Source organism: Colobus angolensis, unplaced genomic scaffold (genome assembly GCF_000951035.1).
Source record: "Colobus angolensis palliatus isolate OR3802 unplaced genomic scaffold, Cang.pa_1.0 Scaffold220, whole genome shotgun sequence".
Lineage (NCBI taxonomy): Eukaryota > Metazoa > Chordata > Mammalia > Primates > Cercopithecidae > Colobus > Colobus angolensis.
The window spans coordinates 1,306,314-1,327,971 of NW_012115378.1; the positions used below are offsets into that span (position 1 = coordinate 1,306,314).

General features: G+C 40.2%; 1 protein-coding gene across 1 annotated transcript in view; it reads right to left on the reverse strand.

The window, feature by feature from the left end:
* The window catches only part of FHOD3 (formin homology 2 domain containing 3), a 245,489-nt gene that overhangs the window by 203,608 nt on the left and 20,223 nt on the right, over positions 1-21,658 (reverse strand). The window contains exon 2 of the mRNA XM_011943648.1: positions 10,828-10,922. Coding sequence (XP_011799038.1) covers positions 10,828-10,922 — 95 coding nt within the window. The remainder of the gene's footprint in view (positions 1-10,827; positions 10,923-21,658) is intronic.

Below are 21,658 nucleotides of genomic sequence, written 5' to 3' on the forward strand. Positions count from 1 at the left end.
AATGACTTAGAACACAAACTCTTTATTTAAACATTGTATCCCAATGCCATATACTTAAGCTCAGAATTTCTGAGCAAGCAGCTCAGAGTGCGCCCCCGCCCACCATTTCCAGAAAAGACATGACTATTCCTTCCCTTGCTTTTAATGCCCCAACCCCTTCAATAAAGATGCCCTGTATCTGTGACTTCCCTTGAACTGAGGAACTGATTTGTGAACCATGCTTCCACTTCTCAATTCCATGGCCATCGAATAAAGCCTGCACTGCTTGGTGCTCACTTTTGGTTTTGTGTATTCGCTTCACAGCACAATCAGGGAAACACCCCTTTTTGCGGGGACTGGCTCTGTCAGTAAGAACTTCTTTAAAGAACCATTAATAAAAGTGGACAAGAATCAGAAAACATCCACTTGGTTAACTTTCCCTTAAGACATTCAAGGTAATTATGAATAACCGACAAAAAGTAACATGCGGCTGGGCATGGTGGCTCATGCCTGTATCCCAGCACTTTGGGAGGCTGAGGTGGGCAGATCACGAAGTCAGGAGTTCGAGACCAGCCTGACCAACATGATGAAACCCTGTCTCTACTAAAAATACAAAAACTAGCTGGGCATGGTGGCACACACCTGTAATCCCAGCTATTCAGGTGGCTGAGGCAGGAGAATCGCTTGAACCCAGGAGGTGAGGTTGCAGTGAGCCGAGATGGTGCCACCGCACTCCAGCCTGGGCAACAGAGTGAGACTCTGTCTTAAAAAAAAAAAAAAACCAAAAAAACAAAAAAAAAAAAACCAAAATGCACATCTTTTATTGTTTACTTAGGAATACCAAAATACCTGCACTAAGATATTGCCCGAAGAAGCACCTTGATACGCAAAATGAAATTCTTGGTTGAGGGAAATCAACAAGATTGGGTACTTTCTAGTTGGCAGCATTCCCATTTTCAAATGCAAAACTTCACATTCTAAGGAGGCTATGTAACTTGTCGCATAGCTCATTTCTGGAAGAAGTTAAAGAAAAACCCAGGTCAATCTGATTCTTTCCACTATACTATGGAGGTTTCCATCTTTCACTGTGGTGCAAAAACTTAAGCCTTGGGAAAAATGTGACTAATATTATCTTCTGAGTAACAATAAAGGTTAAAGAACTCTCTTAAGTAAATAACCAGCCCTGGAAACATGACAATGAACAGCTAAATCCCAGGTCTGGCAAACGTGCTGTTAGAAGAGTGTGGCAGGCAGCTCACATCTCTTTGGAGTAGGGGGAGAAGGGCTGGCAGACGGGGGCTGGAGTGGAGAGTGGCAGAACCCTGCAGGCTCCCAGAAGTCTATGTTGCTTCTGGTTCTCTTGCCCATCCAACTCTCCTAGAAAAGGGTAGAACATATCTCTGGGAGGAACAGCATGCTGCCTACTTTGGTGTTTTTGCATTTCCCTAAATGTTCTTGCAAATTGGAGCCACCCACTTCTACTCTTCCTCCAACTGCTAAAACTCAGCTGGTTGCCCTGGGCTACAGGGACACAAGAGTCAAAGGTGTACCCTTAGTTTCTGCTTCTTGCGTTCATAAGGATAACGTCTTTGTAAGTTAAAATTCGGGTTTATCAGCAAGCCTCTTAAGAATTGAGGAACCACAGTCAGCTCCCTGAAGATGATCATCTCAGAGTGAATGGAAGAAACTGCTGTTTAGCCCTGTGTCTGGAGACCCGTCTGGACAGTGGGGCCTCTTCAGCCTGCTGCCCTCTTTGAGGCCTGGCCTGAATCACTTGTCTGTCACTCTGAGATCTTCCTAAAACAATAACTAGTGAAACTTGCTTTTTCCCTTTTTTCTCCTACTGAGATTATTCTCACATGGGGGCCTCTAATATATCAAATCAGTGAGAATGAGTGTTCTGGGTATGCACAGCCAAGTGGCCGGCAGAAGAGCAACAGCCCTAAGGGAGAAGCTGGCACTTTATACCCATAATGACTCCAACACAAATATTACATGACTGTGCCATTAAAACCCACAGAATTTTAGAAATCTCATCTAATATAATGTTGATAAACATGCAAAAATTCAAACACAACCTCATTCACTAAACTATTCTTATGCCATTAGAAACAAAGCTCTTTAAATACAGCATAGCATTGGAAAAAATTCAATTAACAAGATGAGAAAAGTCAAAGGAATAATAGTACATTCATATGACTGTATATTATGTAGGCATTAAACACTGCAGTTTAAAAATGTTGTAGTAACACAGGAAATGCTTAAAATATACTTAGAGTTAACTTTGTAAGAAAAATTCAAAGAAAAATCAGAAGAAAAGGTACCAAAAAATGATGATCTTTATGTGGTAGTGTTTCCAGGTAATTTTTATTTTACATTTTTTGTATTTCTAAAGTTTTATACAAAGAGAATATGTTACTTTTATAATCACAAAAAATTCAGTAAATGTTTTAAAAAGTTATTTTTTACTACCAAGATTTCCATACTACACCAGTAAACTTTAGCTATTTTAGTTTTTTGAGATGGGGTCTATGTGTTATTCAAGCTGATCATGAACTGGGATCCAGGGATCTTCCTATCTCAGCCTCCCCATAGCTGGGACTACAGGCCAACATGCCCACTTGCCATATTTTTTCTTTAATCTGTTATCTTTAACTGCATTATTAAAAGAATTAGTCTTAATCAAATTTCTATTAATGAAACATATTTCAATTCAATTAATGTGGGAATTATAAACACAACATCCAATATTAAGGATGGATTTAAGACAATAGTACAATTCAAGGAACTAACTATAATGTTCTAGTAATTCCCTTTACCTGGACCATATAGAATTTTCTGGCTGAGTATATCTCATGCTATTGCAGTGTATTTACAGTGTTTTTATAATATTAACAATTGGACTTCTGGCTTCCAGCTGGAAAGATGTCGAGTGTCACTCCCAACCTAATAATAAGAGAGAGACAAACAATCTTTCACACCATAACTTTTCTTGAGCCCATCATATAGCTGGGGTTGCAGGAAAACCAAGTAGCCTGAAATCTAGGGGGGGAGTGTGTTCTCTCCACCCAGAAAGGGTAAGAGGCCAGCAATGGACTATCTGAGGCAGGGTAGGGGAGGAAAATGAAGCCATTTATACAAAACAGTAGGAAAAACTCAGACCAGGCACTGTGGCTCATGCCTGTATTCTCAGCACTTTGGGAAGCCAAGGTGGGAGAATCACTTAAGCTCAAGAGTTTGAGACCAGACTGGGCAACATGGTGAAACCCCATCTCCATCCAAAACACAGAAAATTAGCTGGGTGTGGTGGTGTGTGCCCTGTAGTCCCAGCTACTCAGGAGGCTGAGGTGGGAGGATTGCTTGAGCCTGGGCTGTTGAGGCTGCAGTGAGCCGAGACTGTGCCACTGTACTCCAGAATGGGTGACAGAGCGAGAACCCACCTCAAAAAATAATAATAATTAAAACAATATAACCTCAGATAATAGTTTTAGCAAATCGTCAAATGTCAACTGTGGGCTACCATGAGAGCATAAACCCCTTCGAACTGCAGACACAAAGGGACTTGGCACCCACCAGTAGGCTGCTCTCCATGGCACTCACAAAGAAGCGGGGGGCAGGGCTGGGACCAAGAAACTTTCCCAATAGTGCAGGCCTGGTGGTGCACAGTCACACAGCAGGCAGAACAGCAGCAACCCTAAAGGAGGAAGGGAGCAGCCAGCACTGTGAAAAGATGGGAAACCCCAGCCAGAGCCTTCTCCCCATTGAGACAAAAGCCTTAAGCCACAGGGAAGGTCGACAAGGTGGTGGAGGAGAAGGGAAAAGAATAAACCCTGTACTCCGGAGGGGAGGTACGGGAAACCATACCGGGCATCTCCTGTTGCTTAGTGTTTCACATGTTCTTCACTTTTATAACTCCCATTTTAAAGATGAAAAAGCAACCCACCCCAAGGGTGGTGCAGGTGTGTGTGACCCCAGAGATCTGGCACTGACTGTCAGATACAGCATATCTTGATTCCAGGAAGGCCTTGTGAACCCAGTGAAGAAACACAGCTGGATGGTCAGAGTTCAGCAGCTTCCCACTAATTGCACAATGACCCTAAAATGCTCTGACTGATCAGTGTCAACCTGCAGGCTGCACTGGTTTATGCATTCCTTGTCTCTGTCCCACTACATTTTCATCAATGGCATGGAAGATCTGCTTATTCATTTTTTGTTAAATAAAATTAGCACTAACAGTTAATAAGAGAAAGAGGCAAAACAGAATTCTTAATTATCTTGAGGCTGGAACTTTGGCCTACAATCAATGGGGGAAAAATGCAAGCCCTGTATTTAAATGTGAATCAACCAATCACAGACATGCAGAATGGAAGAAACTGGCAGATAAAAATGTGTGACAAAAATCCGGAAGGCTTAGTGGATTGCCAGTTCAAACTTGAGGCAACACCCAGGGCTGCTGCTAAAAGATATAATAAATCAGAGGTGGGATTTGTGGAAGAATGATATCGTATCCCACCTACCATGTTACTATTCTTTGTACTACATGAACAGAAGAGTTGGTAACCAGTATGATGAGGAGCTGAAAATTATGTACCCAGGTACTATCTGTAGCAGCCATCAAGTTTAGCTTGGACAGGGTTCATTCACATAGTGACTGCCTTTAAATACTCAATGAACTTCCACAGCAAGTCAGAGTGTCTTATTCAAGAAAGCAATGCACAAGCATTTGGTTAATGACAGGTAATGCATGTCCCAAAAAGGAAGGCTTTCCACCAATTCCAGCATGCAACAGTATCCCTGGGCAACCTAGGCAAATGATTTGATGGTCCCTCTGCCTCTAGCAATATCAGGAATGGGATTGAAGATGTCAGGAACACCTTTAACATGACATTGCCATTTGTTCAAGGCTAGGATTCCATTATTTACATTAAGTAACTTACAAAGGTCTTCAGTTCTCACCCCCACATTTGGGTCATCTGAGCAGATCACACAACAGTGCCATGCCAGTGGCTCCAAGACCAGAGGGCTCACCGCATCTCCTCTCCTCGTCCAACAGCCAGTATCTCCTGGGGCACATGGAGCACCAGGCTCTATGGCACTTAACTCTCTTTGGAAATATATCCTTCATCTCCAAACCAGTGTGTCCAACATTTTCTTGCCAACAAACCCCAATGTCCAACTCTTCAACTGCCAGAGGCACTGCTGTATTTATAGCTGCAGAGTCAAACTGTGACCCCCACCTTTGGTTCCTTTTATTTTCTTATATCTAGAAATCTCCTCCTAGAAGGCTAGTCCTCAAAATGTCTCCATTATTTCATTATTCTGTTTCTACTGCTACTCTCACCTCACAGCTGTGATACTGAGTTAACCCTTCCCACCCAGCTTTCCCATCCCTGTCAATTTCCCCTCCTCCACCACTTTCTACACAACATTCTACACACCATGTTACTTCTCTTCATTTTACAGTCCTAAAGAAACTTTCAGCAATGTCCCCAGTGTTGGTGGTGGGGTGGCGGGCAGGCACATAGGCTCTCTAATGTGTATGACTGAGAGAGAGAGAGAGAGAGCGCGCGCAAGCAAGTGAATGTGCGTGTGTGTGTGTGTGTACATGCATGCAAGGAGGGCCTTGGCCAGGGTTCCTCCAGCTAGGGCTACACAGGAGTAGCAAGGCCTGCTCACCCTCACACAAGTAGAAGGAAGTCTGGAGACCTGTGATCAGCAATGTGGGGCACAGATGGAAGGATGAGATTCAATGGGGCTGGTGGGAATATAGAGAGAGCAGGGCAAGCTAACCTGAAGAGCAATGCAGACAGGGAAGCTTCCAAGCCAGTACCCCGAGGCACCCCTAAGAGGCAGCAAGGAGGTGAGAGTTTGTCAGGCTCAGAGCCCTAAGGCCTTCCCTATGGGCCAAAAGAGGATCCACAGAGATAAAGAGACAGACTTTCCGTGCTGGGTGACAAAAGGGCCATGCTGTATATAGACTGAATCATCTTAACCCAATTAATTAGAATTCCAGATTTATGAAGAGAAAAAAATCCACATCCTGTGATAAGTCATGGGCCTGGCATCTGCCTCTTACCCCTGACTGGGGAGTTTAAAGATGGGCTCTTGTAAATAGAAAGAAACACTTTATTGAAAACACTTTTTTCTTTCTTTTAAAAAGTCATTATTTGGCTACGAATGCATCATTTTCTCCCCTGGCTATGAGTCTCAAATATCTGCAAATATGCATTGCATAATGAGTCTCTGGCAGGCTGCAAAATCACATCTTGTTGCCTTTCATGGAAGAAAAATGAAGAATTATGAAAAAACAATGACAAGATTTTTCTACTCCAGTATTTCCTTTATCATCTCTGTGACTGTATAAGGCAAACGCAACTGGATGTCAAGGTAAACTTCCCAGGTTAAGATAAATCTGACTCTTTGTCAAAACAAAATGCTAGGGCCCCTGGCTTTCCTGGTTTCTTAATTTGAATTGGGGAAAACCTATTGCAGCTGTATTGACCTAACTGTATGTTTAAGGAGGAGACTGAGGCTTCATTCTCAAAACCTAAGGGTCTTGGGTTGATGTATCTGTTGTTCTTTTCAATTTCTCACTATTCAGATGGGGATGAGGGAAGAGTGTCAGCAGACACTCTATTGGTTTTGTAAATAAGAAGTGATCTCACTAGAACTATGTAGACTGGACATAAACTTGGCAGCTACTGCCTTTGTTAAGTTTCAGCAACTTGCCTAGAGCAGAGCACACCCTGCAGGGTGGCAGGAGACCTTCATGTGACATCACAGTTAGTGGGACAGGCTGCAGCGTCACTGTTCCCCAGAATTCTCCTTTCCAACAACACAGTGAACTCCAAGATACAGGCTGACTCTTGGCTCCACTCTCTTGTCCTCATTGTGACCAGCACAGTGCAGAACATAGGAGCCAGCGACTATTATAGACCTTCCTTTGGGAAAATAAAAGATGGAGACAGAAATCCACACAGATCCAGTGCTGACGGCCCAAATGGCTGGGGAGGAGGCGAGTGTGCCACCTCAGACAGAGGCCCCGAGGAGGTGGCCCAGAGTCCTGAACCACCACTGAGGAAGCACACACCGAGTGCACAGTGTAGGAGGGGGAGGCTGGGAAAGCACAATTCCTAGAAATGTATTTTTGAAACTTTTTAATCGTATAATTTTTCCATGTTATTTACAAATGCAATAAAGATTTTCCTGTGTGTTCATTCCTTCCTGATTGCTTATTTTCCTTACAGAATGATTCCAAAGTAAAATTAATATGATGTTGTTGCAACATCAGAGACTCTGAGCCACGGCATGCATTTCTGTTATTTCTGGGTTTTTTTCCTCTGCTTTTCTTCTTCTTTTCCTCCTCTGTGGTCCTTCTCCTCCCTCTTTTCTATCTCTCTCTCTTCTTTTCTTTGCGCCATTCCTCTCTTAGTCCATATGTGCTGCTATAAAAAGAAATACCTGAGACTGGGTAATTTCTGAAGAACAGAAATTTATTTCTCACAGTTCTGGAGGCTGGGAAGTCCCAGATCAAGGCACTGGCTGTGAGGGCCCAGTCTCTCTGCATCCAAGATGGTGCCTGTTGCAGTATCTTCTGGAGGGGAGGAAGATTGTGTTCTCACATGGCAGAGAATCAAAAGAGAAAAAATGCACTCCTTCCACAAATCCTTCTTATAATGGCATTAATCCATTCATGATGGCAGAACCTTCATGACCTAAACACCTCTTAACACTGCTTCATTGGGGATCACGTTTACAACACAAAAATTTAGGGGGCACATTCGGACCACAGCATTCTCTATGTCATCTCTCCCTGCTCACAGTGCTTCTTGCCCATACCCATCCCACCTTCCCTAACTTTGCCCTCACTCTATTCTCTGCCTGATGATGAGCTATTAGACTGTCAGTTTTTCTATTGTAAGCATGTTAGGTTTTGTTTCCTTTTAGAAATAGGGCAAGTTGTTGGTGTTTTATCATGGCTATCATAAAACCATAAAGATATCTTAATTCAGCTGTGTCACGTACAAAAAGTCATCTTTCTCACAAAATCTCTTCCCGTCTCCCTAGCTTTTAGGTCCTCGAGACCATTTAGAGTGCCTTGGGGAGGGAGCAGTTTCCAAATGAACATGAAAGTCAGGGAGGGTTCCCAGCACAAGCAAGGAAAAAGGAGAAGAAACTGAAACAGGATATGAGATATAAATCTTCCCTTGGCCAGGCTGAAGCAACCTAGAAGGCCCAGCATTCCACTCAGTGTCCGAGGTCACCTATATCAGTTTCAAAATAGAGTCACTTCCATTTTCCATAGAAAACAAAGCCAAAACATTCTTTTAAAAGATTTTCAGTCTTCCTAGGGAAACCATAGCTGTATCTAATATGAAATGGGGAAAAATTTTCTCATCAATGCATACTAGAAAAAGGAAAACTGAGGGGAAGATGTGAAGGCCACCCACAAACGTGGGACCCCATGGGGATCTGCATGCCAACACCAGCCACAGAGAAAAGGCCCTTTCCACCACACAAGGACACAATCACCAGGATTTTGAGAAGTCTGAGAAGGAGATACAGCCTAAAACCATGCTCCTCCCCAAAACAAACTAGGGCTGAGTGCTCCCAAAGGACAGTAGAATCCTTGGGAGGCAGGTGACTCCAGGGGCAGGGCCAGGGGATGGGTTCTTCAGCAGAGCACAGCACTGTGCACAGCAGCCTGGAAAGGCTCACTCTAGTGGGGGTGGGCAGTGAACACAGGGATGGGGGACAGTCTGGGCAGACCACATGTGATATGGTTTGGTTCTCTGTACCCACCCAAATCTCACCTTGAATTGTAATAATTTCCACATGTTGCAGGAGGGACCCAGTGGGAGGTAAGTGAATCATGAGGGCATGTTTTTCCCATGCTGTTCTCATGACAGTGAATAAGTCTCATGAGATCTGATGGTTTTATAAAGGGCAGTTCCCCTGCACACACTCTCTTGCCTGCCACCATGTAAGATGTGCCTTTGCTCCTCCTCTGCCTTCCGCCACGATTGGGAGGCCTCCCCAGCCATGTGGAACTGTGAGTCCATTAAACCTCTTTCCTTTATAAATTACCCAGTCTCGAGTATGTCTTTATTAGCAGTGTGAGAACAGATTAATCCAATATGCTCTTCAGGGCCCCTACAAAGCTATGCTGATTCTGTGACCTGTTTAAGTCAGGTTCAAATTCTGTATCCAGGCCCTCAAGATCCCCCACTCCATCTGACCATGTTGCCCACTACAGCCACTCAGATCTCCACAACATGCTACCTGCACAGCACTTTAACCTTGGTACATGTGCACCTGCTCAGGACAGGGTCCCTTTTACTACTTCTCCCAAATCCCCCTGCAGTCAAGTCCCTAACACATGCTCCTCCACACGCCAGCAGAACCCAGAGAAGACCATGCCAGAGGCTTGCCCAGCGTTTGGCACACCTGAAGTGATGGAGTAGATCTGCTTCCTTGGCAGGACTTTCAGAGACCTCAGGGACCTTGCAGCCAAGGCGTGGCTGGTGGTGATGTGCCAAAATGCATGGGGAAACCAGCTATGCTTTCATAATCAAGCATTGTTTCCTCAGCTACCAAATAAGAATTATATTACTTACCTGATAGTGGCCTCATGAGGATTAAATGAGATCATGCTTATAAAACACCTAGGATGTTTTATGGGCCGGATGTGGTGGCTCACGCCTGTAACCCCAGCACTTTGAGAGGCCGAGGCAGGTGGATCATTTGAGGCCAGGAGTTCAAGACCAGACTGGCCAACATGGTGAAACTGTGTCTCTACTAAAATCACAAAAATGAGCCCAGGGTGGTGGGCCATGCCTTTAATCCCACCTACTTGGGAGACTGAGGCATGGGATTTGCTTGAACTCAGGAGGTGGAAGTTGCAGGGAGCCAAGATCATGCTACTGCACTCCAGTCTGGCAACAGAGTAAGACTCTGTCTCAATAAATAAAAAATAAAATATCTAGTTTGGTGCCTGGCAAATCTGTAATAAACATGGGTTACTTTTATAATTGATGTTAGAGCTGAAAGGTAATCCCAGATTCTTTCATCCATATAGGAATATGCATATACATGTGTACAACACAGCGATATATATGTACATATGAACATGAAATACAAGTGGTTCACAGATCTTACATCTATGGTATAACTTTTTTCTGGAGACAGAGTCTCAAAATACACTGCTTATTGTGTCAAAGATATGTCCAAATAATTTTTTAAATTTTTGAGTTCTTACATATTTAGGAGCATAGTTTTTCTCAGAATAATGTAGTTTTCTTTTTTTTTTTTTTTTTTTTGAGACAGAGTGTTGCTCCATCACCCAGGCTGGAGTGCAATGGCATGATCTCAGCTCACTGCAACCTCCTGCCTCAGCCTCCCGAGTAGCTGGGACTACAGGTGTGCACCACCATGCCCAGCTAATTTTTGTATTTTTAGTAGAGACAGGGTTTCACCATGTTGTCTAGGGTGGTCTCGATCTCCTGACCTTGTGATCTACCCGCCTCGGCCTTGCCAAGTGCTGGGATTACAGGCGTGAGCCACCGTGCCCGGTCCTACAGTATAACATTTAACTAAATATTAAAAACCAAAGGTTCCAAAGGCACTTGATTAAAGCTTAAGAGAAGAGAAAATAGAAATGCATTAAAATTTCATGAGCTACTTGCCATTTAAGTGTATCTTAACATCTATAGAGCAGTAGTCCTCATTTATACTGTAATGGCTTGAAAAAAGCTGAATAAAATTTCTTTCTGCAAAACTGACTCAAAGAAAAAGAAAGGCAAGTGATATGACAATTGAACAAAAGAGTCAACCATAACTTCCCCTTACCTTTGACCCAATGAGAGTGTACAGCCACTGAATGGTTTCATTGTGGTTTATTACTCCATTCATTCCATCCACATACAACATAATCTGGCCCAAAGCTACAGAAAACGAGAAAAAGGAGACATTCAAGATTTATATAGAAATACAATCTTCAGTGATCATAATACCAATCAAGATTTTCATACTTTAAGTACATAGCATGTTAAGAACCAAATCTGAGGAGAATTCCTGAGCTCTGAAATTAGCTAAATCTCACTTCAGAGAGAAAGTGTCAAACACTAGAAGAAACAAGGGCTATTCCAGGCTCCTAGAAGATGCAATTAAGGCACCAATCCAGTGATTGTTGTTTCTGTGTGCCTTGATGTATAAATGCATGTTTTTCTGTTTCTATATCTGTGTGTAGTCCCAGACAGGACAAAGATATTCATGAGATGGTGTCTGGGTTGTGGCCTCCCACGGGGGCCACAAGGACAAACGAAGTTTCCAAAAGCAACCTGTCCAGTGTCCCAGTCTGTGGTCAGCAAGTCTCAGATTCTGTGGGATCATCCTGAATTAATCCAATTTTATTCTAATAGGTCAGCAATAAATGTGTAGTTAAATATTATGAGCAATTCCCCTTAAAGATTTTCAAGTAAAAAACATCAGGTATCATGAAAATTCATGATATCACACATTCGTCACATATCAAATCCTAAATTCTTAGTTTAGGAAAATACAGTCACCACATACTATCATTGTTCTCCAAATAGAAAACACTGGCTATGTTTTTTTAAGTAAACATTAAACTCAGGTTTTCAACTCCATTAGTACAAAGATAATCTGAATGATAGATAATGAACAAACAGAAGTTACCTAAAGGAAGAAGGATTCCTTCAATCACATCTAACCTCCTAATCATATTTCACCCAAAACTAATTGCAGGGCATTGACATTTTTCTAAACAACATTTTTTTTATGCTAGTAACAGGACAGCTCATTTTAGAAAAATACAGAAGAATAAAGTGAAAATAATTCATATTCCCATAAATTAAAGATAACCATTCTTAAAATATTGATGTATTTTCTTACTTTTTTTTATGCATTACACACACATACAAAGTTTATATGTGGGTTGTAAGAAACATTCTACACGAAATATGTTGATTAAAAAGAGCAAAACACAAAACAGTATACACAAATTCTAAGTATACAAATATATATGTAATATTAGAAAACTCATCCTATCCAACAGAAGATCAAATAAGAAAACCACGTTAGTGGCCAGGCGCAGCGGCTCACGCTTGTAATCCCAACACTTCGGGAGGCCAAGGCAGGTGGATCACATGAGGTGAGGAGTTCAAGACCAGCCTTACCAACACGGCAAAACCTCGTCTCTACTAAAAACACAAAAATTAGATGGGTGTGGTGGCGCACACCTGTAATCCCAGATACTCAGGAGGCTGAGGCAGGAAAATTGCTTGAACCCAGGAGGTGGAGGTTGCCATGAGCCAAGATCGCACCACTGCACTCCAGCCTGGGTGACAGAGCAAGACTTTGTCTCAAAAAAAAAAAAAAGAAAAGAAAAGAAAAAGAAAAGCAAAAGAAGGAAAGAAAAAGTAAAAGAAAACCACGTTATTCTGAGAAAAACTATGCTCCTAAATACGTAAGAACTCAAAAATTTTAAAAATTATTTGGACATATCCTTGACACAATAAGCAGTATATTTTGAGAAATAACAGATTCATATTATATTTAATGGTAAAACACTAGAGATATTCCTACTAATCAGAAAATATTTTTTAAATGATGCTCATTAAACCTATGGATTATTTAACACTGCTATAGAATTTCAGACAAATTTAATAAGATATAAAAAACAATAAGATACAAAATTGCTGGAAATACATATTGTCATAATTTGCAAGTAACATTATAGATACAATAAAAAATTCACAGAATTACAAAGAGATTACAATTATAATCACATTTCTCATCCTAATGAGAAATCTGTATGCAGCATTTGAATGTAGCATACAAAAGTTTGATATAAAATTATACTAAATAAGTGGATCTATAACAAATATGTTAAAGAATAATTTCTTTTTAAAATAGTTAATACAGCTAGTAAAATATTAAATACCAACAGAAAAAAGGCAAATACATTTTATATGAGACAACAAACTTGTTTATAATAGCATGCAAAATTGTTCACTCTCACTATAATAAAACAAATGCAAATTAAAACAATAATAAGGTGGTGTTTTCACTCAAATTGGCAAAGGTATTTTAAAAAGAAATGATTATGTATCAAACACTAGAGAGGTTAAATAACTTCATGCATTGGTAGTGGTAGGGCAAACTGGTAGAAACCTGCAATAAGGCTATCCAGGGCTATAATTATTTTGTAAAGTTACCAGGTATTTAGCGCTCACTGTGTGCCAAGTTCTCTGGAGGGATTTTATAGGTATTATTAATAGAAGAGCCATATGCAGTGGATATTTTTACCTCCATCTGACAGAGGAAAAACCTGAGGCTCTGAGAAGTGAAGGGATGTGTCCAAAATTTCCATCATTGCCTAAGTAGCAGAGCCCACTTCCAGCCAGGGTGGGAGAGCATGTATGTGTTTATACTAAGAACCTTAAAGTCCTCTTTAAGCCTTTCCCCAGTCATCATGATTTGGGAAACCTATTCTAAGGAAACAGCTCTAAGTTTAAACAAACAAAATAAAAAAGGAAGCAAAGGTGTTCACTGAAGCATTATTTAACACACCAAAATAATAACTAAAACACAAATATCTATCATGGTTCTAGAACTCAGCATACACAGTCATTTACCAAAGCTATGTACTAACTTGTAAAATGTTTCTCATAAAATAAGTAAAAAGCCAGTATAAGTAAAAAGCAACATCACATAATTAAATAAGTAAAAAGCAACATCATATAATTAAACAAAACACTCAAATCTTCTTTTAGTTGAGATAAGGTCTCACTCAGTCGCCCAGGCTGGAGCAGTGGTGCCATCATGGCTCATGGCAGCCTTAACCTCCCAGGCTCAAATGATCCTCTCATCTCAGCCTCCTGAGTAGCTGGGACCACAGACACATGCCACCACACCCAGCTATTTTTTTTTTTTTTTCTTTTCTTTTCTGTAGAGACAGGGTCTCCTTATGTTATCCAAGCTGGTTTCAAACTCCTGGGCTCAAGTGATCCACCAGCCTTGGAATCCCAAAGTGCTGGGATTACAGGCATAAGCCACCGTGCCTAGTCATAACACTCAAATCTTCACGCATACAAAGAAGAAAAGGAAATCCATAAAATATTAACCATTGTGATTGAGTATATGCTCTTTGGATGTGTTTTTCGTATTTTTTCTATTTTCCCAGTTTTCTAATATGAGCATCGGTTACTTCTGTAACGGAAAAGTAAAGACTGAATAATGTAAGGTGCTACATGCTTTTGTCTTTAGAATTTTTTATTAGTGCACCCACCCCTCCCCCGCACCCCGCACCCTCCTGCAGAAAGACACAGCCCCTACCTCACGGAAAAGCTCCAAGAATTCGGCACATTCTGCCCTAATTTTTTTTCCCATTTCTTCCCTCCTTCCCTTCGCAAACAAACTGGCAAGTCTTCATGGAAGGGGAGTTTGCTCCACTGTCCTTTTCCCATTCTGAGTCCCACTGCTGAAGAGGCCAATCCTGAGGTACATTTTGGCACCTCCCTTTAAATCAGCCTAACCACACAGGGAGAGAGAAGGTAGACTCTTTAGCCTTCTGGAAGGTATATCCACAGGGAAGACTCTCTCCTCAAGGCTGATAAAGTGGACTGAAGGCCTCCACCCTAAGAGCTCAGGACCTCTGGTACTGGCCAAGGGCCCAGGAAGCCAGGACACTATTACAACGGGAGAAGGCAAACTAAGATTTAAAAGCTGATTTTATCTGTTCCCTGCAACATTCTATTAACTGATGACACTGGAAGAGGTGCGTCACTAGAAAGTTCATGTCTAATGGAATTCAAGTGTCCGATCACACGAATTTTTCATATTTTGGTAATCAAATCTTTCCCATCACATCTTTTTTGTACCCTACCCGCTGCTACTAAAACAATCCCGCCTGTAAACCACTCCAGACACAAGATGGCGCTAAAGAGATTCATGTGGGTTAATACTGCACTATGAGCAGCAAAAACCCAACAACCTTAAACGTGGGCCTGAGAATAAAACCCACACAGAAGAACAACACAGATGCCTTGAAAACACACGTCTGGGTCACAGGAGCCATGAAAATTCATGATGTGTGTTTCCAAGAAGGATGTGGAGGCTGAGGCTGTCTATCAGAACACAAAGGTAGATGGCATGACAGGTCTAGGAAGAGAGGATTTCCTGTTCTGCCACTCATGGAACTTATGACACTGGAGGTATATTTATTCATCCTTCTGTGTGTCAGTTTCTTCATCTCAAAAATGACACAGCTATACCATACTATCTATTTTGCAGGGGTGTGGTGAGGAATGAGTTAGAATAGTGCCTCCATTGAACAGAAGCACACGCTGAACAACTCTCAAAAACAGAAAACAGGGAGCAAGCTCACCAGGCTAACCTTACCCAGCTGTGGGTCATGAGAAGTGGTGGAAGAACTCCTTGCCTAACTAGAAATCACAAAGATTTTCTCTTATGCATTCTCCTAAAAATGTATAGTTTTTCCTCTTTATATGTAGCTGTATGATCCAATTTGACATAACTGTTGTACAAAGAAGCGTAGATTGAAGTTCATTTTTTTCATACGTCCAACTGCTATAACGCCATTTGTTTTTCTATTTCCAAAAATCAACTCGTTGTGTTTGTACAGGTCTGTTTCTGTTCCATTGGTGTGTCCATCCCTTTGCTAATACCACACAATCTGGATCACCATAGCTTTACAGTAAATGTTAAAATCAGGTAGTGTGATTCTTCCTATTCATTCTTCTGTTTCAAAATTAGTTCAGCCATTCTTGTTCTTTTACCTTTTAATACAAATTCTGGAAGCAGCTTGTCTAAATCAACAACAACAACAAAATCTTTCTGGAAATAATCTATAAATTCTAGGAGAACTGACATCTTTACTATGCTGAATCTTCTAATCTATAAACCTGTTATGTCTATTTATTATACGTCTTTGCAGATTGCTTTTATCAGTGTTCTATAGTTTTCAACTATAAATGCAATGTTTGTTTGGGATGGTATTTTTTGCCAAATTTATAAGTAATTCACATTCTTCGGAGCTATTACAAATGGTGTTTTAAAAACTTTTCCATTCCTAATTGTTTATTGTTAGTATACAGAAACAAAGTTGAATTTGTACATTGGCCTTATATCCTACAACTTTGTTAAACTTAATTCTAGGAGTGTTTGATTTTTTGTTTTGTTTTTGTAGATTTCCTGGAATTTTGTACATAGACAATAATGTTGTCTGTGAAAAAGAACAATTTTATTTCTTCCTTCCCAATCTATATCCCTCTTCCCATCCCTATTGCACTAGTGAAGACTTTCAGTATAATATTCAATGGGCGTGGTGAGAGTGAACATCCTTGCCTTGTTCCTAATATTAGGGAGAAAGCATTAATAATCATTTACCATTAATTATGATGTAAGACATATGTTTTTATAAATTGTTTTTTATCAAGATGAGGAAGTTTCTCCAATTTCTAGTCTGCTAAGAGCTTTCTGTAAATCATGAAGGAATGAATTTTGTCAAATGTTTCTTCTACATCAACTGATACGATTATGGTTTTTCTTCTTCAGATTATTAATGCAGTAGGTTACACTAACTGAATTTCAAATACTGAATGAGCCTTGCATCCTTTTTGACCATGGTATATTATTCTTTCCATATATTGCTGGATTTGATTTACTAATATTTGTTGAGGATTTTTTGCATCTTTGTTCATAATAAATATTGTTCTGTGTATTTTATGTCTGGTTTTCATACCATGATAACACTGACCTCATAAAATGAATTGGGAAGTGTTTCCTCCTCTTCTGTTTTCTGGAAGAGATTTTGTAAAATGGTTTTATTTTATCGTTAAATGTTTGGTGGAATTCACCAGGAAACCATTTGGGGCTGGAGATATTTTGTTCAGAAGGTTAACTGCAAATTAAATCTCTTTAATAGTTACAGTAATGGGGCTAGTCAGGTTATCATTTCATCTTGAGTGGGTTTTGGTAGTTTGTGATTTTTAAGGAAATGATCCATTTAAGGAATTGATCCATTTCATCTAATGTATCAATTTTATGTGCTTCGAGTTGTTCATAGTATTGTTATAATTCATTTAAGTGAAATTTTATCTCCTTTCATTCCTAATGTTAGCAATGCATGTCTTCTCTTTTTTCATTTGTCATTCTTGTTGGTCAACTTTCTTTTTCTTTTCATGGAATCAGCTTTTTGTTTCATTTATTTTCTCTATTTTTTCTCTGCTTTCAACTTCATCAATTTCTACTTTTATTATTTTCTTCATTCTACATATTTGGTTTTATTTTACTTTTCTTACTCTAGTTTCTTAAGGAAGGTGCTTATATTATTTCCCTCTTTTCTAATATATGCAGGTAATGCTAGAAATTTCCCTCATGCATTGCTTCAACCACATCCCACAAATCTGATGTGTTGTATTTTCATTTTCATTTAGTACAAAATGTTTGCTAATTTCCATTAAGAATTCCTCTTCAACACATGGATTATTTAGGAGTGTGTTAATTTCTAAGAGTTTGGACATATTCATGTTATCTTTCTGTTACTGATTTACAGTTTAATTTTATTCCAGTCAGAAATCACATTATATCAATTTTTTTAAATTGGTTATGGTTTGTTTTATGACCCAAGATATGATTTATATTGGTGAATGTTTTATGCATATTTGAAAGTAATATGTATTCCCTGTAGTTGAGTAGCATTTTCTAAAGATGTCAATTAGAACTATTTGGTTGATGGTGCCATTCAGTTCCTTCACAGACTTGCTGATTTTCAGTCTGTCAATTCTATTGATTACCAAAAGAGAAGTATTGAAGTCTCCAACTACAACAGAATTTTTTCTATTTCTTATTTCAGTTCTGTTTTTGCTTTATGAATTCTGAAGCTCTACTTTTCTGGGTGACCTGATTCTTTTGTCATTATAATGTCTGCTTTACCTCCAATTATTTTCTTTGCTCTGAAGCCTACTTCTGCTAATAATTAATATAGTCACTTCACCTTCTTTTGATTAGTGTTTGCATGTTTTTTTTTTCTGCATCCTTTTGCTCAACTATAGCATTATAATTAAAGTGGGTTTCTTGTAAGCAGCATTTAGTTGGGTCTTGTTTTATTTATTCATTAATGTCTGTCTTTTAATTACTGTGATTAGACCAGTCATATTTAATATAAGTACTAATGTGTTTTAATTAAGGTCTATGATTTCCAATCTGCTACTGAGCCCATCTGGTAAGCTTTTTACTTTAGTTATTGTATCTTTCGTTTCTAAATTTTCCATTGGGTTCTTTATATCTTCTGTTTCTTGCTGAGACTTTCCATCTTTCTATTCATTTCAATAATGTTCACTCTTACTTCCTGAAGCATTTTCAGAATGGCTACATTACAAACTGACAAATCCGGTATCTGTATCAGTGTGGCCCTGGGGTGGTGATCCATCTTTTCCCATGCAAGTTGGGATTTTCCTAGTTTATTGTGTGCCAAGTAATTTTGGCTTACCTCCTGGATATTTTTAAAATAATGTTATGAAACTCTGGGTTTTGTTTAAATATTACAGAAAAATGTTGACATTTTTGTTTAAGCAGGCAATTAACCTGGTTCAGTTTGAGTCACAAGTTCTGACCTGTCTTCTGTGGTTCCAATGTCAGTTCAGTTTTCAGAGCCCTTGCTGTGCCATTTGGTTCAGCTCTGTATGTGCACCGCAAAGTAGACAGTCTGGGGCCTGGGCAGTATCTACCTTGTTCAGTTCTCAAAGTCATTGGTATGCTGTTTAGGGTTAGATTCATGCATGCAGTCTGTGTGGAGCTCAGGGGTTCACATAAAACTTTCGCATTCCTGAGATTCTCCTTCTCCTTTATATTCCTGATACTTTTAGGTTCCCTGAGGCTCCCTCCACCACTCTTTTTTTTTTTTTTTTTTTTTGAGACAGAGTCTTGCTATATCACCCAGGCTGGAGTGCAGTGGCGTCATCTCAGTTCACTGCAAACTCCGCCTCCCCAGTTCAAGTGATTCTGGTGCCTCAGCCTCCCAAGTAGCTGGAATTACAGATGAGCACCACCATGCCTGGCTAATTTTTTTTTTTTTTTTTGTATTTTTAGTAGAGATAGGATTTTGTCCGGTTGGCCAGGCTGGTCTCAAATCCTGATCTCAAGTTATCCACCTGCCTCAGCCTCCCAAAGTGCTGGGATTATAGGCGTGAGCCATCGCACCAGCTGAGGCTTCCCCTTCTTAGCCTTTCAGCCAGAGAGCTGGGGCATTATTTAACCTGTTCAGCCACTTAATTTCTATGACTATAGCCACAACTCTGGCCAAGCAGAAGAACAGAGAAGGAAAAAACAGACTTCTGTGAGTTTCCACCCCACTCCTCAGAGTTTTAGGTGCCCGTAGACCCTTGCTGTTCTCACCATGGGATTACCTGGGGGAGAGGGGGCAAGATAACAGAGTGAGAAACATGTGAGGCTTCTGCACTGAGTCTGTTTTCCTCCTACTCAAGCCAGAAATAGAAAGATCTTGAATTCTCTCTGTCCACACCCAAGTCCACTTCTGGGTTTTGTGCTAATTTGAGTTCAGATCAGAGAATACCAGAAGAAAATTGTTAAAAGCACTGTCAGTTCAATATTTCAAGTTCTAGTCTTCTTCCCCAGTCTGCCTCCTATGATTTACTCTTCAGAGTCTTCAAATAGTTGCTCTGAGTATTTTATCCTTGAATTTATTGGAAAGACAATTGAATAGTTGTCTTTATAGGTTTTACAGTTGAATTCATTGGGAAAGACAGGGTCCTATGTACTTACTCCATCTTACTCCAAACCAAAACTCCCCCTTGCTCTGGTTTTACAATAAGAAATCTAGCAGCAACATGGAAGGTGGCCTGGATCGATCAACTCCTGGGGCCAGGGTCCATTCACAATTCTGTCTCAGCATGCTAAGCCTATGGTTTTCAATCCTTTCTCTTCTTTTTCCCTTCCTCTACCTCTTCCTCCCTTCTTGCCTTCTTGCTTTTCTTCTTCCCTTCCTTTTTAAAGCTGGTAGCTCTTTACTGCAAGGAACCATTAAAAGGAAGCCTTACAGACAATGGCTAACTCCCAGATGCTTTGCTGGGAGCAGGACTGAAGGGTTTTGACTGCTCTTCCCCCTCAGCACTAGACACTCCCCACCCCACCTACCTCAGTAGGTCCTAAGGGGCCCTGATAATAAGACACATCACCCAGTAACCCAGGCTAGACACTGGAGCTCACTGTATACCTGCATTTTCTAATACCACTACAAAGTTGTAAAGTCAATCTAGTAAGACCAGCAATGCATATTTTTCAATAAATGAAATAGAAGAGAAAATGGAGTATACTGCACTTATTAAGGGAAATATTGTTCTTTTTTTTTATAGAAATATAATTTTTCTTTTCCTGTAGGTCTCCAACCAAAAAGTTTGGAATCTGCTATTCCAGACTCCTTCCCTTTCCTCATCCTCCACCTTCAGTGAGTCACCCAATTCCCTTAAGTGTTCCTCTGAGACATGTCTTCTCTTCTTCTCCACTACTGCCCCAGGTTCAAATTCTATGATCTCTCCTGGACTACAGCAACTGCGGGTCCTGGCTGGTCTCTCGCCTTTGATGCCCACTCCTTTTCAAATATATAATAGATGTTCTTACCGGTGACTTTTCCAAGGCATTGAATATGTCAGCTGAAGCTGGAACACCTTCTGGTTCCCTCTTGCTTGGGACAGGGCCCAGGGACCCCCTGCATCTCCAGCCAACCCTCTGTCCCGTTAGTTTGTTGCCCAGACCATCTGGGCTCCTTTGTCTCTGAACCTTTTGCTACCATCTCAAGGCTTTAACTCGAAACCTATGAATTTTCAGTGAGTTAAACATGCCTTACATTTAAGAGAAGTCCTTACAAATAAAATATACATTCATTCCACAAACAGAGCTAGACTTGATTTTTTAAACATGTTTTCTTACACACTGCAGACATATAAGGATTCGATACCAAATCAGTTATTTGCCTGCTTGTTCATGTCCTGTCCTTCAGCCAAAGATACCAAAAATGCCATTGATGAAGTTGAAAGATGATCTCTTCCTGGCAAAATCATCTGACTTTTTGCACAAACAGCTCTTAAATACTGCTGCTCTGTGTAATCTTTTAATCAATCCCTCATACATTCTTCCTTTTTCTATATGACAGTGAAATTAAGGTTGCATGTATTCTATAAATGGGCACAGAGATATAATCCTGTTTAAGGGGGTTATCTAGTTTAGGTCTAAGTATTTTAAATGCATTTTTTTAAAGCATTATTATAACTATAGATATATCACAACTTTTACCACAAACCAGCCCTTTTTGTGTAGGAGACAAGGGTTTGGTTTTAAAAACCAAGTGTCTACTTGCATATTTGAGGCCACAGAGTTCCACCATGAAATGTGAGATTCCTCTCACTGATGTGTGAGTATTTTGGCTTGTCTGTCTTCCCAGTCCTCCCACTCTTGACTTGATTTTCTTTTACAGAAGCAGTATAAAGAAAATAATTTTCTGTTGCCATTCAATAAGATATTTTGCCATTTGAGAATGTGACTGGAAATAATTCCTATTTATCTCTACCAAAAGTACAGAAAAAAAATAAGTGAATGGTATGAAACATTAAAGAAACTT